This window comes from Protomyctophum parallelum (genome assembly GCF_964188405.1).
Source record: "Protomyctophum parallelum genome assembly, chromosome: 19".
Taxonomy (NCBI): domain Eukaryota; kingdom Metazoa; phylum Chordata; class Actinopteri; order Myctophiformes; family Myctophidae; genus Protomyctophum; species Protomyctophum parallelum.
Genome location: NC_139717.1, coordinates 36,330,329 through 36,345,541, shown reverse-complemented (window position 1 = coordinate 36,345,541; position 15,213 = coordinate 36,330,329). Strand labels below are relative to the sequence as shown.

The window sequence follows — 15,213 nt, the reverse complement described above, 5'->3', positions numbered from 1 at the left end:
TGACAACTTATATGACAATCTTTGACAATAATAATGAGTTATTCAGTTATAAAATGAAAGATAAAGACAGGTAATGTAAATTCCACATACAATACATAATAAAAAATATATATAAATGTGATAAAAACGAAAAAACAAAAAAACAGTTAAACAACGACAAATGTGAACAGACAAACAAAACAAAGACCACAGGACAGACACTCTTGCTCTCAAAACTTTCCCAACACGTTGTTGTAAATTAACAGAATTACAGACATTTCTTTTTAAATGAGAATAAATAAAATAAAATAAAATCCTCAGTTCCTTTTTTTTCCTTTACTTTTCTTTCCAATTTTCTAATATGTTATCTATTGTGTAGGAGGGGTTAGCGTGCACCTATTGAAATGGTCAATGAAGGGTTGCCATGTCTGGTAAAATCTATCTTCACTCCCTCTCAATTCAAACTTTATCTTTTCCAATTGCAAGTAGTGCATAACATCTTTCATAAGTGTAGTGTGAGTGGGAACCTGTGCTTGTTTCCAATTCAAGAGAGATTTATATTATTGAAATTACAATAAAAAGATTTAGAAAAGAAAGAATGGTTTAAGTGACTTTTCTCCAGGAAAATATCTTACCTGTATTATATTCTATTGTGTTCTGTAGCCCGTCTTTACACCCCCCATCCCCCCCTCCCTCCCTCTTGGTCAGGGAAAGCAAACGATGAAAGAAGGGTCCTTAGAGGAGAGTACAGTAGCAGATCAGACAGGACTAGTGCCAGCGATAGCCGGCCTGCTCCCCTACAGGCTTTGAACAAGCCTCTGAGCACTGCACGGTATCTGTGGGGAGGAAAGTGTGTGTTTGTGTGTGAGAGAGAACAAGAGTGAAAGAGAGAGGGGGTGTCAGAGAGAGAGGTGTGTGGTTGTGTGGGTGGGTGTGTGTGTGGGGGGGGGGGGGGGCGTTGCAGTGCAAGGACTTTCGAAAGCCTGCAGCTCATAGGGAATTCCTGCACGTTTATCCTGACTGTGCCCGATAGAAAGAGAGAGAGTGTGTGTGTGTGTGTGTGTGTGTGTGTGTGTGTGTGTGTGTGTGTGTGTGTGTGTGTGTGTGTGTGCAATGCTGTGATGCTGTTCCTGTAGAGCTCACAGACAGTCTCCTCATAAAGTGCTCAATGTCCCAAATCGTCAGTCCTTCCCAATCCCTCAACACACACACACACACACACACACACACACACACACACACACACACACTTTCCCCCCCCCCCCAGCCCCACCCTCCCCTCAACAGGACAGTGCTGCTGTGACATCATTCATTCCCACGCAGTCCGATTGGCTGGCCGTGGTGGAGGGAAGTGGATCGTTCCTGCAGTCTATGGAGAGAGAGAGAGAGAGGGAAACTGAGCAAAAGATAGACAGAGGGAGAGAGAGAGAGAGACACAGAGATTGATGCTGAGAGAGAGAAGCCGGCACTGCGCTGCATGCCGCACTCTCACACTCACTCACTCACTTACTCACACACACACACACACACACTCTTTGCATCACTCTTGGTGTACACTCCCACCACACTGTCAAGCTGCTTATAGGAGGCAGGAGCATGAGCCAGACTCCCAGAGTGTTACGTTAACTGAGCCAGACTCCCAGTGCGTTACAGTACGTTAACTGCAGGACAGGACAGAGGGCATGCATGCAGCGGGACCTGGAAGACACTGAATACCGGGAGGAGGAGAGAGGACAGGAGAGGAGGAGGTGAGCTTGGATCCTTCCTTGCCGGCTCCTTCCTTTCTCGCTGCTTTTGGCAGGGAGCAATATAGTTTCACTGCTGTCTCAAGAGATTCAGCCTGCTGGGGAGGAGCGCTTTAAAGACCCCCCGCCGCCCCCACCCCTCCCCAAAAAAAAGGGAGAGGCAGCAAGGGCAAGGACAAGGGCAAGTGTACCCTCTTGGCGTGGATGTACTCCCAACGCCCCCATGAAGACAGGGGGGGGTCCAGGTGCAGTGTGGGTTACAGGATGGCTCGGCGCTCAGGGGGCGAAGCTTCCCCGAAAAAGAAGAACACGTCCCTCAACCTAGTGCCTGGGTGTTATCGCTACCTCCGTGGTAAGTGGGGCAGTACATGTGTGTGTGTGTGTGTGTGTGTGTGTGTGTTGGCATGGCACTGCAGTATGTGCTGTATACATGCCTGTGTGTGCGTGCGTGTGTACGTGTGTGCACATGTGCATGCACGTTTGCGTGCATGGGCGTGTGTTCCTTTTGCGGCATTACATTTCTTCTCCCCTCCACTATTTAGCTCACCGTGCAGGACATCTCCTTAGGGAGCAAGGTGTGATTGTGTGTGTGTGTGTGTGTGTGTGTGTTAAGTTAGGAGTTGTAGGAAAGAAGGATGCGAGGGAGGGGCGTGGTGTGACTGGTGTCCACCTTGGAGGGGGTGGGGGGGCATATGGAGGTCGCTCCGTGCTGCGCTCCACAGCAGGTGATTCCGCAGACAAGCCCCAGCGCTCTGCATGTGTGTCTCGGCACAATAGGAAGACTGTCTGCCCCAGTATTTGATTCCTTATCTGTCTTGTCTTGGCTGTGCTGTCAGCCCCGTCTGTATCATCATCCGTATTTCACACTGTTCGCCTGACCGACCATCTGTTTGTCTATCTGTTGCACTGTCTGTTAAATTAGATCATATTAGAGTTAATTATACACTGTGGTCTGGTTTTCTGTGAAATGTGTGTTTTGCATAAAATAAAAAAAACCTTGCCGTTTTAGTAGAAACAGACAGACAAAGATGTTGAAACACTGTACTATAGATAACAGCCTGGGTAGCTGCAGTCGAGATTCTTAGTAGTTGGTTCTGTGAAATCAAACCTAATGCTGTCCGCCTACATGTGGTGTCTGTCACTGCCCCAGTTATACCAGATACACAGCCTAAATACACTATTTTTACACTTTTGGAGTTCAATTTGCATTACATATTTCCCTATGTGCAGTCAGCAGATGCAGCAAAGGGCAACAGTGATTGTGGTTATAATTCATTCAGGTGGTCTGCACACTAAGGGGTTAGTGTGCTTACCGTTTCTGGATGAGACTGATGACGGTGACTACCTCTAACAGAGGTATAGTCACCGTCATCAGTCAGTGTTAAAATGCTGCTTTGAGGCTTGGACTGCTGAGGAAGGTGATTTGTGTTATCGAAAGTGGGAGTTGGTGCGTGAATGCGTGTGTGAGAGTGTGCGTGTGCGCATGTGTATGTGTGTGTAAGAGAGAGAGAGAGAGAAAGAGAGAGCGTGCAAGTGCACTTGAAAGTCACCTCGTCCATGAGATTGAAAGCTGGCACTACACACATACAGACATGTTCTCGCACACACGCACACACACACACACACACACACACACACACACACACACACACACACACACACACACACGGGCCAAATCTGTCTCATTCTCCTCCAATATTTCCCCCCATCAATATTTGATTATTCTCTGACCCAATCAAACGATTAATTCATAAAATGGGGGACGTGCTCGGTGGCACGTATGACTGTATGTGAATATGTGTCTGCATTATGTATGAACGCACACACACACTGCCACCATTCATCACAGCTACAGTACCAACCCAACACACACACACACACACACCACTCACGCACACCACTCACACCCCTGACCACTCAGGTCTGCCCATAGCAATCTGTGACACACTAACCGACTTGTGTAATCAAATAGTCAGCGTGTTTCATTAAGGGAGTGGGACGGTCGTGTGGCCTCCTCGTTGATAACATGCTTATCTCAAGGATATTGCTCTGTGCCGCAGCCTGGCGGCATGGGGGAAAATACAAAACACTGTCACGTGTGCCGGCTACAATACGTGATGACAGCTTTTGGCAGGGCAGGAAGTGTGTGTGTGTGTGTGTGTGTGTGTGTGTGTGTGTGTGTGTGTGTGTGTGTGTGTGTGTTTTGTTCCTGGCATGGCATAGGACCACTGTGTTTATGGGACAGGTTGGGAACAGGATCACAGATGTAGCCGTTGTAGGAGTCGCAGTTACAACATGCTCCAACCGGCATGATGCACTGCTGTAACGACGGAACGCCAGGAGGAGTGATGGAAGTTGTTTGAGAAATTCGATTTGGCTTTTATTGATTTCTGTTTGGTGAAAACATACACTGCATATATACTGTCGGCTGCAGAGGTCGCTGCGATAACAGCGGGAGATGAGTGGGATTTGCACCGGCTATCGCTCTATCATTAAGTGAGGGTGTCCAGCACTGTGGATGGATTACTTTGTAAATGGATTGGTTTGCTTCAAAGGCTGGCAGAAACAATAAAATTGTGTGTGTGCATGCGTAGGCCTGTGTGTGTGTGTGCGTGCGTGCGTGCGTGTGTGTGTGTGTGGGCTAGGTAATACTATCTTTGTGGGTACCCAAAATCCCCAGAAGGATAGTAATACCTGACAAAATCAACCTTGTGGGAACATCTTTCAGGGCCCCTTGAGAGGGAAAGGCTCATTTCCATGGTTACAATGAAATCCGATTGTGGTCAGGGTTAGGATTATAGGCATGAGGGTTTAGATTTAGGGATAGGGATGTGGAGGGTGGTGTTGGGGTTTAGGTTGGGGTTAGGGGTAGAAATAGCTAAACTGAATTTCTCACTTTTTACATCAACTCAAGATGATAATTACAGGTCACTTGTGCATGTGTACAAGTGTGTGTGCATGTGCATGTGTGTTTGTTTGTGTCTGTGTGTGAGTACGTCTGTGTTTGTGTGCACATGTGTGCTTGGATGGCTGCTTTGTGTGTGTATGTTTGTTCATGTGCATGTGAACCACTCAGAACCTGATTTATGTCCCTGGACTCATTTAAGCAAAGTGTCCTTTTAGGGGACATTGTCAGTATAGATATCTATGCTATTGATTGAGTCTCGGGTAATTTAGGGGTTATCGCCGGAGGCTGCGACAAGAGCCGCCCATCACTATAGTTGAATAAATGCACATGCTTGGAGAGGTGCTTTCTATGTAATGTGACATGATATTACACTGAACAATAATGCAGCAACAAATTGCGTACTTGAACTGCTGCTATAAGCGTGAAATCCTCCAAAGGGACGTCCTTATCTTATTGAAGGAACCACTGCCTTGTGCCCTTTCTGTGCTGGAGAGGGCATTCTTTCATAAGTGGGTATTGGCTTTTCAGTTGACGAGAAGAGAGGTTTTCACGTTGGTGAAAATGCCATCTAAATGTCAGATCACTTCTCATTGTTCAGTATATGCCAGAGTTTGGCTATTTAGACGTGTTAGACAGAAATAATAATATAATCAAAAGTCAGAAAGATCGAGTCACCACCAGCCATTATGAAACACAAATTAAATTAGCATTAAATTATCAGTTTAAATTGTAAGTGAAAGTATGGATGTTTTTTTAATTATTATTATTATTGATTTGGTTATTATTGCATGTCAATGATCACAAAACTTTGCTTTCTGATGACGTACAGATGAGCAAGAGGCAGTACAGAAAAGGACGTTCACAAAATGGATCAATTCCCACTTGGCAAAGGTAAGGGAGTTCTACTGCCGTCGACGCTAACAGCAACATATTCAAATCTTTCCCATCCGTATTTCATTTTTGACTGCTCAGTCATAACGTATCTTCTTATCTGCACCTCCTCATCCTCTTACAAACCTCATCATGTTTCCACCGCGGTCACAATGACTTCCCGGTCCTTCATTGCCATCCCCAGTTACAAACATTACAAACGTTATGCTCCCCTCCCGCCACGATGATTGATGCTCCTTTTCCAAAAACCTGCTTTGAAAATATGAGTGAGAGGCTAACTGTGCCAACCAAAATCACACTTACCTGCACAGCTTCTTTTGTTGTTTTTTATTCATTCTATCTATTATAGCCTGTGGCAAGGATTTTGTCTTACTCTAATTATCACTCGGACACGTTTCCGTATCAACACATCCTATGTATTTCCCCTGCAAGCTATAGTACAGAAACTAATTTGAGTCTCCTGTAACCTTTATGATTTCATATTAACTTCTCCACCTCAGTTTGGCACAATTTTTCTTTCGTTTTTCATTTAGATTGTTCAGGAATCAGGATAGGCACTAAGGTGCTATTTACACGAGGATGGTGTTCATATAAAACGTCAAAATAAAGTATCGTTTGCTGCTGTCATTTAGACGAGAACCGTGTTCTCAGTAGGTGAAAACGCAACGAAGTGAAACCACCTCCCAGAGTGGAAATCTTTGAGAACGCCGTTTCCTATGGTCTCCATATAAACAGGCAAAACGGTGAATCCGCAAAACTTATGCCATCATGGCTCACATTGGCTCACAGCGCATATGTTTATTACATTGATGCAGAGCCATATCATTATGATATAATGGAGTTCCTGAACAAGCCTCCCTACAAAGTGCTGCTCATCAGCGATGGTGAATGTAAAACCATGATGTAAATAAAAAGCCTTGTGATAGACGGCAGCCGCGGCAGCAGCGTTTATGTAGCCTAATGTATTATAAAATATATACCATCCCGTGGCGCTGCCCAGAGCAGTGTTGCGCCGCTTGCGCGGCACTGTTTTGGCAAATCAGCAGTTCTCGTGTAAAGGGTAAGAAAAAATGAGAACGCAACGGGACTTTGACGTGTTATATGGAGATGGTCGCCGTCTAAAAGAGGCCTTAGAGTATGTGTGCTCTTCATTTGCCTCTCTTGATAAGCAGGGGGCTAACAATGTACCTGTAGCTATAAGCCTAAACAATTACAGTTGGTGTAGCCATGTGCCACGAGCCATCATGTGCATGTAATTATAGTATTATACTGCATTAGGTGCCTCAATTTAACCCATTACTGCTTGAGTAGTGTGTCAGGAATGAGTGGACAAGGCAACTGTGGCACGGCCACAATGTAATCAAGTGCTATTTCAATCCGAGACGCCCCTCAAGGTTTCCAATTTGATTATGACAGTGGTGGTGGCCTTCTGTGGTGACATGGAGCAGAAAATTCATCTGAAAAGCGCCCTGGAGGGAATAAACCTGGAAATAACATTTAACAGCAGAAAAATGCATGTAGCCAAATAATTAAATTCCTTTAATGTACAATAACATTTAAGGTAAACACAATTGTTTATTTATAACGTCATTTTTATGCAACTGAATAAATATTTAGCAGTTGTAGATCTTGCTACCAGCATTCCACATTTCAAATGCAGGGACATATCGAGTCAGTGGGGGAACTGAGGAGGGTTTAAGAAGCTCTGCTGGTCCTTTGGTCTTATCACATACCAGTATATACCAGGCAATTCCAAGCAATGATCTTTCAAAAGACAGTTTATTTAATGTTACCTACAGGAAGACAACATGGCCCAAGTGGTGCAACATAAACATGAATTGGCTACGTAAAGGATCGGACAATTTAATTTAAATGTTATTGATTGATTGATTGATTGATTGATTGACTCACTCACTCACTCACTCACTCACTCACTCACTCACTCACTCACTCACTCACCGAATCAATAGATTCAATAGATCTCTCAGCAGAGAGATGTATGTCTGCCTTGTTATTATTATTTTACTCCTCTCAGCCTGAATAGATGATTAAATTTGCTGCTGTTCTGTCAATTTTAGTCATCATCAGCTTACTTAGCCTTTCACCTGAAACCTGGCGTTGCCGTAGCGACGCTGATTGGCCAATATTTGCTTCCAAAAATCTCTTGGTCGCCATGGCGGCTCGCAAAATCCAAGGACTGCTTTGTGATGTTGGGGCTAGGGGATAAGCTGCAGAGAATCCAGGATGGAGAATCTATGTTAACAAGGGTCTGCAAGACTCTGCATGTATTCCAGAATCTAGAACTTTCTGTGGAAGACAAATCATACGTGTCAGGATGTCAAAATCAAGATCCTCAGTGTTACAGTTTTTCCTCAATTTCATGGATGCATTTCTTGAAACTCAATTAACTTAACAGTGTCTCAAAACCCCATACTATTAAGCAGAGGTGGGTGGAGTAGCCAAAAGCTGTACTCAAGTCAAAATAAATTTAACTTAAATTAATAATGACTCAAGTAGAAGTAAAAGTAGTTATGCAAATAATTACCGGTACTTAAATTAAGTATCTAGTGATAAAAGAATACACAAGTACAGTACAGAGATACACTTTATTCAGAAAGTTACTAAAGTACTGTAAATGTAACTGAGTAAATGTAACTTGTTCCTACCCACCTTTGCTATTTTGCAAATACACAACTTAACTTCTCATGCGTTCACGCAAAATGCAACATTAAACATACATTTCATAATATACTGTACAGTACATGCAATTCTCATTTGATAACTTCCCTTCACACAATCGAAGAGTTAAGGCCTATTCATAGTATTCATACTGAAAAACATGACGTCACACAGCGGTGTCATGTTTTTTACTAACCCTGGTCCAGTGCTTACAGCCATGCCGGACACCCATCCACTGCTCACTAGCAGCTTTTCCCACTGCGTGCGAGGGTTTACAATTCCCAGAAAATAAACAAAACGACATTACTACTCACCGACACAAAGCCTGCTAGACCTTGGTAAAAGTCTATTCTGCAGCAATGTATCGGACAGAGTCATTTCTTCTACTACAATGAGTGAGACTCGCTGTAAGCACTGGCCCAGGGCTAGTTTTTACTAACCACCGTTTCTGTCGTCACCTTATCACCTAAAACTGGAGTATGAATAGGTCTTAACAGAGAACACATGCTGTCAATTTATACAGGATATTTATATGTACATAGTTTGTCAAATTTTGCATTTTGAGTGTCAGGGTTTATGAAATGATCAGACGGTGCTATATTTGGTGCCATTTCTTTGCATAGGCACATATTTGTTACTATAGGTATTAAAAAGGCACACAGAATACAAAAATGGTACAAAGAAGAAAGACAGACAAAGAGAGAGAGAGAGAGAGAGAGAGAGAGAGAGAGAGAGAGAGAGAGAGAGAGAGAGAGAAATAGAGTTATTAAGAAGGTACCAGGGCAGGTATAAGCTTTAACAGTTGGTTTAGCTTAGCTCTCACAGTGCTAGAACATGCCCTTGGCTGTGCAGATGATTAGACCGTTCCTGGTATCAGAGGTCTTTAATTTATCGCCTAAAGGTATGTGATTAATCGTTAGTATTACCTAGGTGTGATAAGACACAATGTGAAGGCTTTCCCATACCCACACTGCACCCCCACACGGGCTTCCTTCCGTTCACTATACCTCTCTCCCTTCCCCCTTACGTTTCCATTCCACAGGTATAACAAAAGACATCTTATGAGCTCTGACAGAGGTTTATATTAGGCAGGAAGTATAAGAACAGGTCATTTTCAGAGAAGATTAATGACTCTCATTACCGTATGGAGTTCACCAGAGTAATTCACCAGTTATAGACATAACCTACATACAGAGCAGAACGTCCTGACATCTTGTGAGTTTTTTCTTGTTTTCTGAAAGGAGTGGAGAAAGTGTGTACAATCAATAGGGTGCTGTTCCGCAGGCTTGTGTGTAGCTTTAGCCTAACCATTAAGATCATGCAAGAATGTTGTGAATTTCGTGTGCTCAGCCCGTACAGAGCTTTTAAGTTGCATGGCAGTTGGAGAGGCGTGGGTTTACATTCTGACGAAATCGTTTCTGAGAATGTCAGAGCTTAATTATGGAGGGTCTGGTAGCCTCCGTCCCAGCCTTACTCATCTGCGAAGAGAAAAGCCTGGTCACAATATAAGGCAGAGATTGCATAGCCTGAAGTGTCGGTCCGGAACATCAGTCAGATGTATTTCCCCCGGACAATCACAACACTTGTTTCATACACAGAGAATGTATACGGATTTGTAAAGCGTCAACGTCATTTCCTAGAGCAGTACTTCCGCCAAAATCCTGCTACTTTCACCAAATTCCAGCAATGAACTCTACAGCGTATAGGTCTGACTCTTGCCCAGTGTGAGGGTTTGGTATGAGTTTATTTGACAGGCCAACAACTATTACTAGTAACAGTAACTCTTCTTCACTCACTCTCTCACCCTCTCACTCACTCAAATGGTAAATGGTGCATTTATATTGCGCCTTTATCCAAGGTGCTTTACAGAGATTGTGCATTACATTCACCCATTCACACACACATTCATACACCGATGGCAGCGGAAACCATGCAAGGCACCAACTAGCACATCGGGAGCAATTAGGGGTTCAGTGTCTTGCTCAAGGACACTTCGACAGTAACTCTGGGGGAGCCCGGGTTCGAACTGGCAACCTTGCGGTTACCATCCAGGCACTCTACCCCTGAGCCACCGCCGCCCCACTCACTCACTCTACTATGTTATGTTTTGTAATTGGCTTCCAAAATGTGTGCAGGGTCCTATTTATGATAACAAAAAAGCCATATCATGAAAGTAACATCCAATCAACCCCAAATTAGAATTGCAAAGTATATGCATCTAAGGCCCAAAACAACCGCACCAATGCAACTCCTTGCAACAAAACAGTTTTAAGGACATGCCACACCATGATGCAATAATGGTTTCATGTAACTACATGCAACTACTCGCAAGTTGCAACCGTTTGGTTGAAAGGAGTTGCATGGCGAATCATTGGTGCAGTTTGGGCCTAAACAATTAACATCGTGCATGAATGACATACAAACCCTCTCTGTAAGAATCTTCAGTGTCAGTCTGCACATGAGACAACAGACAGGCACTCTCTCACTGTTCACAGTCAATTATGACACTGTTCACAGTCAATTATGACACTGACACTCACTTGTAATTAGCTCATTAGGCCATTGATTTATTTATTTTTTTAGCTGATATGGCTGAACAGAGGAAATTGATATTACTTTCTTATTTTGTAATTAGTTCTAAAATTTTCTCATTAGGTTTGGGATTATAATGAATAAATAGGATGCCACCGTCATAATTTATCCCTCTGAAATTTTTGTGCTGCCACTTTATGATAGGGGCACAAGTGCTGTCTGAATATTTGAGTATCCAAAGCCATGTAAGAACATGAGAAGAGGAATTAACGACGAGAGCTATACTGCATTTGATAATTAATTTCCAAAGACGGGAGGTTGGTGTCCCTTCTCCCACTGCCTTCTATCATTTTTCTCGGTGCCAGTCTTTCTGCTCAATTATCCCCCTCTCATGTGGAGATGGGTGTCAAGGGCTGTTCGTCTCTCACTGTGTCTACGCACGCACGCACGCACGCACGCACGCACGCACACACACACACACACACACACACACACACACACACACACACACACACACACACACACATGCACTTAACTCGCACATATGTCTCCCTTCCTTCCCTCTTCTCACTTTCTCCCTCACACTCTTTTTGCGGTTAATCTCCTTGTGAATGGCTCGCTCGTCAGAGTGCTTTCCCCCTCTAAAGCTCTCCTCAGCTGCCCCATGTGAATGTACTTTTAAAGAGAAATCCTTGATGTGGCGTCAGGGCGAAACAGAGATATGTGGATTTTCACCAGTCTGGAAGTCTGTGTCAGGGCATGGGAGGTAGTCAATTTTGGAATCATCAGCATATTTGGGGATTTCAAGACCCCATTTAGAGCTCAGTGAGCTTCTACTTGGGGCTGAATCTGCCAGTAATAAACAATTTATACCAGGCCTTCTTCTATCCCTGTTTCATGTTGAAATGATTATTTGACACTGCTCCAACTGTTTTGCTTGTATGCATTGCAGTGATTGCACACTTTTGGTGTAGATTAAGACTTCAGGGAAACTAATGTGATTGTTCCATATGTGTGCACGTGGTGAGAGCTGTTAAGCCTGCAATCCCAGTTATTTGTTGCATTCCAGGAAAGATTTGTTTGACTCTATGGCATGCCGCAGGTAAACAGAAAATATACCGTATGTAACAGTTTGATAGAGCATACGTATTCAGACATATACTCTTAACCAGCTAAGATGCGTTTTATTTGCACAAATGTGTAAAAGTTAAACTGCATTCTTCAGTAATTCTATTCACAAATCAAATCCAGGATGGAGTCAAAGTAAGTATGTCTTTACAAAATGATCTCATATACCCTTTTTGGTGGTTTTGTCGCACATAGCGTGTCCCTCCCATGGTGGTGGCAGACCTGTTTGAGGACATCAAAGATGGGGTGATGCTTCTGGCTCTACTGGAGGTTCTGTCTGGACAGAAACTGGTGAGACACACGGCCGTCATGGTCAGTTGCACTGCACGTGATGTTGGCTGCAGACCTGTTCCCAGCTCTGTTCCAAACCCGCAAGGCTCCTTTTCCATGTAGGATTATGTTCTAACTCTCATTTGATCCTGTTGATCTGACAAGGCCCCTTTGGTCATATAACAGTGGAATGCAAATTGACGAACATAGGGCCTGAAACACAGTTAAAATCATTTAATTAATCACAATTGGAAAGTCTGTTTATATCGTAAAGATCACCACTGAGCTTTCCTAAGCATATTTATGGGAGAAAAGAACCGTAGATCACAGTCTCAATTACTGTACATGGGAATAAGCATTTGGCCTTTATTATAATGTTTCTATAAAACCAATCTGAGAACCCATCAAATGATGAAGAAAAAACAGCGGCCTCTTTTCCTTGAATTTGAGTCAACAGTCTGTCTCGAGAGAGAGACTACTATAAACCAGACCCAACAAGATTAACAAGGAAAGATCATAGTGGTTCACACGTACATGTGTACTTGTATGCATACATACATGCACACACAGAGCCCCACAGATCCATACACACTACACATATCCCTGTAGACAAATATTGCCCAAGGTCTTCTCAGCTGTCTACTTATGTATGTCTGATCGATCCAGTTGCTTATGGGCAAGGACACCTCTGGTTTGATCTGTGTCTCAAGGTGTTTGTTTTGCTTGATTTTCCGTTTCTATTCTCTGTATTTTTCTATGATTCCTGATTCAGTTGAATTGTTTGGTTTTTCCTGTTTATTAACTATTATCGCTATTTTTAATTAAATTATGTCACCAATTTTGCTTTTTTTTTTGTTGACATTTTGAAAATAATTAAATAAAATAGGGACACTACTATAGGTTTAAAGTGAGTATTACCTTCTGTAACAAAGAAGCGTGAATTGTTCAAGATCAGTCTCCGTTTTTCCCTACAGTGTTGCACCACAGTGTTCTCTCACTCCCACTCCAACTCTTTATCTCCCTTGCGCTCTCCATCTCTCTGCCCGTCATTACCCCGTTTTCCTCCAGCCATGTGAGCAGGGCAAGAAGCTGCGGAAGATCCACTGCGTCGCCAACATTGGTACGGCGCTGAACTTCCTGGAGGGCAGGAAGGTAAGAGTTCAATCCTCTGTTTACCCCTCTTCCCTTCCCCGCTGTGCCTGGAGTTCTCTCTCCCGTCTCGCTGCTCTCTCTCTCTCCTACTGCCTTGTGGGCACAAAACACTCACTGACCCTTCATGACCCCTCTCTCTCTCTCTCATCTTTCTACCTCCAGCTTTCACCCCCCTCTGTGAATGAATCTCTTTCTTTGCTATTCTCACTTCATCCCCTGACGCCACAGAGCTCCGTCTCCTCTGTGTATCCACGTATCCTGCGATGGATCAATGAAACCGCTCCTCAAAACACATTCTGTATTTTTTTTTCCTGTGATGTGTGTATTTTAGTCTCAGTGATTTCTTTTTGAGCGGTGCACACCGATCCAATAACTGCCCGTGCGTGTCTCTATGTGCAGTATATACATAGAGATATACAGGGACATATGTCCCTATGTATGTAATGTATGTCCGTAAAAACAGCAGCAATACCACTGGGTGACCTAAAGTGTCACTGTTGAGCAGCCTAACACACACACACACACACACACACACACACACACATAGCCTGCGCCGCTCAGTTCACATGGGTGTGATTCTTTATACGTATTGCTTAATGTATACTTGTTTGTTTGAAAGAAGCAGGAAAAAAGTTCATTTCAGTAGAATAAAATACTGTTCCTCATCATAATTATTCTTGCTTTATTTCCCTCCCCTGTGTCATTGCAACGCCTCACTCCTCTTAAATTCTTTGTCTGTCTCATCTCCTCCGTCCCATCCTCTCTCCTTGTCGCCATGTTCCAAGAAGCCTAGTGGGATCCCTTCCCTGCCTCGCTGACAGACGTACTGTACTGTATGTCCAAACAAACCCAGTCGAAACCAGTTGGCTACTAGTATCAAATACACCCCCCCCTCCGTTTGTGAGATCAGTATTAGATCCCCAGAGCTTCTGCCGGCATGTCCTTGGATATACATAAATAAATCCATAAGTGCGAGCTGCCGTCTGCGGGGACATTGATTTGACTTCCTCAAGTGTGACAGGGGTTAAAACCGTAAATCCTAAAACGGTAATCTGCAGTCTGGAGATGAGACGGCGATGGGACTGTGTATTGCCGTGCTGCGCCAGCTGTGTGTGGGCGTGCGCGCTCTGCGTGCCTGCGTGTGTCTGTCTATGTGTATGTAGTATGTACTAGTTGTCAGTGTGTGTGTGAAACATTTTATGCAAATGTGGTCTTTGTGTAAATCATTCAAAACGTCTAGACCATATTCACATTCCACGTTAGATGTGGGCCGTACGGCCCATACGCCTGTGAGTGCCTCTGAGTCTACCTCATATATTTATCATAACAGGAAATAATGATGAGCGTGTGTGTGTGTGTGTGTGTGTGTGTGTGTGTGTGTGTGTGTGTGTGTGTGTGTGTGTGTGTGTGTGTGTGTGTGTGTGTGTGTGTGTGTGTGTGTGTGTGTGTGCGTGTGCGTGTGTGCGTGCGTGCGTGCGTGTACACACTTCCACACGGTGTACACAACACTTTAATATTAACCATTCCAACTGCTCATAGCAGTGATGGGTTGCCATGATACTGTAAACCCACTGTGTGTTCTAATATGGAGCCATATACTGCAGCCATTCTCATCAACTGCAATTCTCCATGGAAACCTCATCTGCCGCCCTCCGCCTTATAATGGAGTGGCGATTTATACCTATTATGACCTGTGGTGTTGTGCCACTTCAGCTCCTCAATATCCTCCTCTCTGTGACGATATGGTTACATATCCTCTATCTAACCAAGTCTGGCAGCATCCAACCCCGCACCACTCTTCTCTGTCCCCACTCTGTTTCTTCATCCCTCGGTTTCTCTATACCTGCCTCTTGATTTATGTTGCTCTATCTCTGACTCTCTGTCTGTCCCTGCATGTCCCTGTGTCTGTCTGTCTGTCTGTCTGTCTGT

At 43.9% G+C, this 15,213-nt stretch overlaps 1 protein-coding gene across 1 annotated transcript in view; it reads left to right on the top strand.

Moving 5' to 3' along the window:
• Positions 1–1,928: 1,928 nt before the first annotated feature.
• Positions 1,929–15,213, top strand: part of syne1a (spectrin repeat containing, nuclear envelope 1a) — a gene marked incomplete at its 5' end in the record, with an annotated part of 181,085 nt that continues 167,800 nt past the window's right edge. Inside the window, 4 exons of the mRNA XM_083790017.1 lie at positions 1,929–2,076; positions 5,462–5,523; positions 12,058–12,153; positions 13,201–13,284. Of these exons, the coding sequence (XP_083646143.1) occupies positions 1,929–2,076; positions 5,462–5,523; positions 12,058–12,153; positions 13,201–13,284 (390 nt within the window). The remainder of the gene's footprint in view (positions 2,077–5,461; positions 5,524–12,057; positions 12,154–13,200; positions 13,285–15,213) is intronic.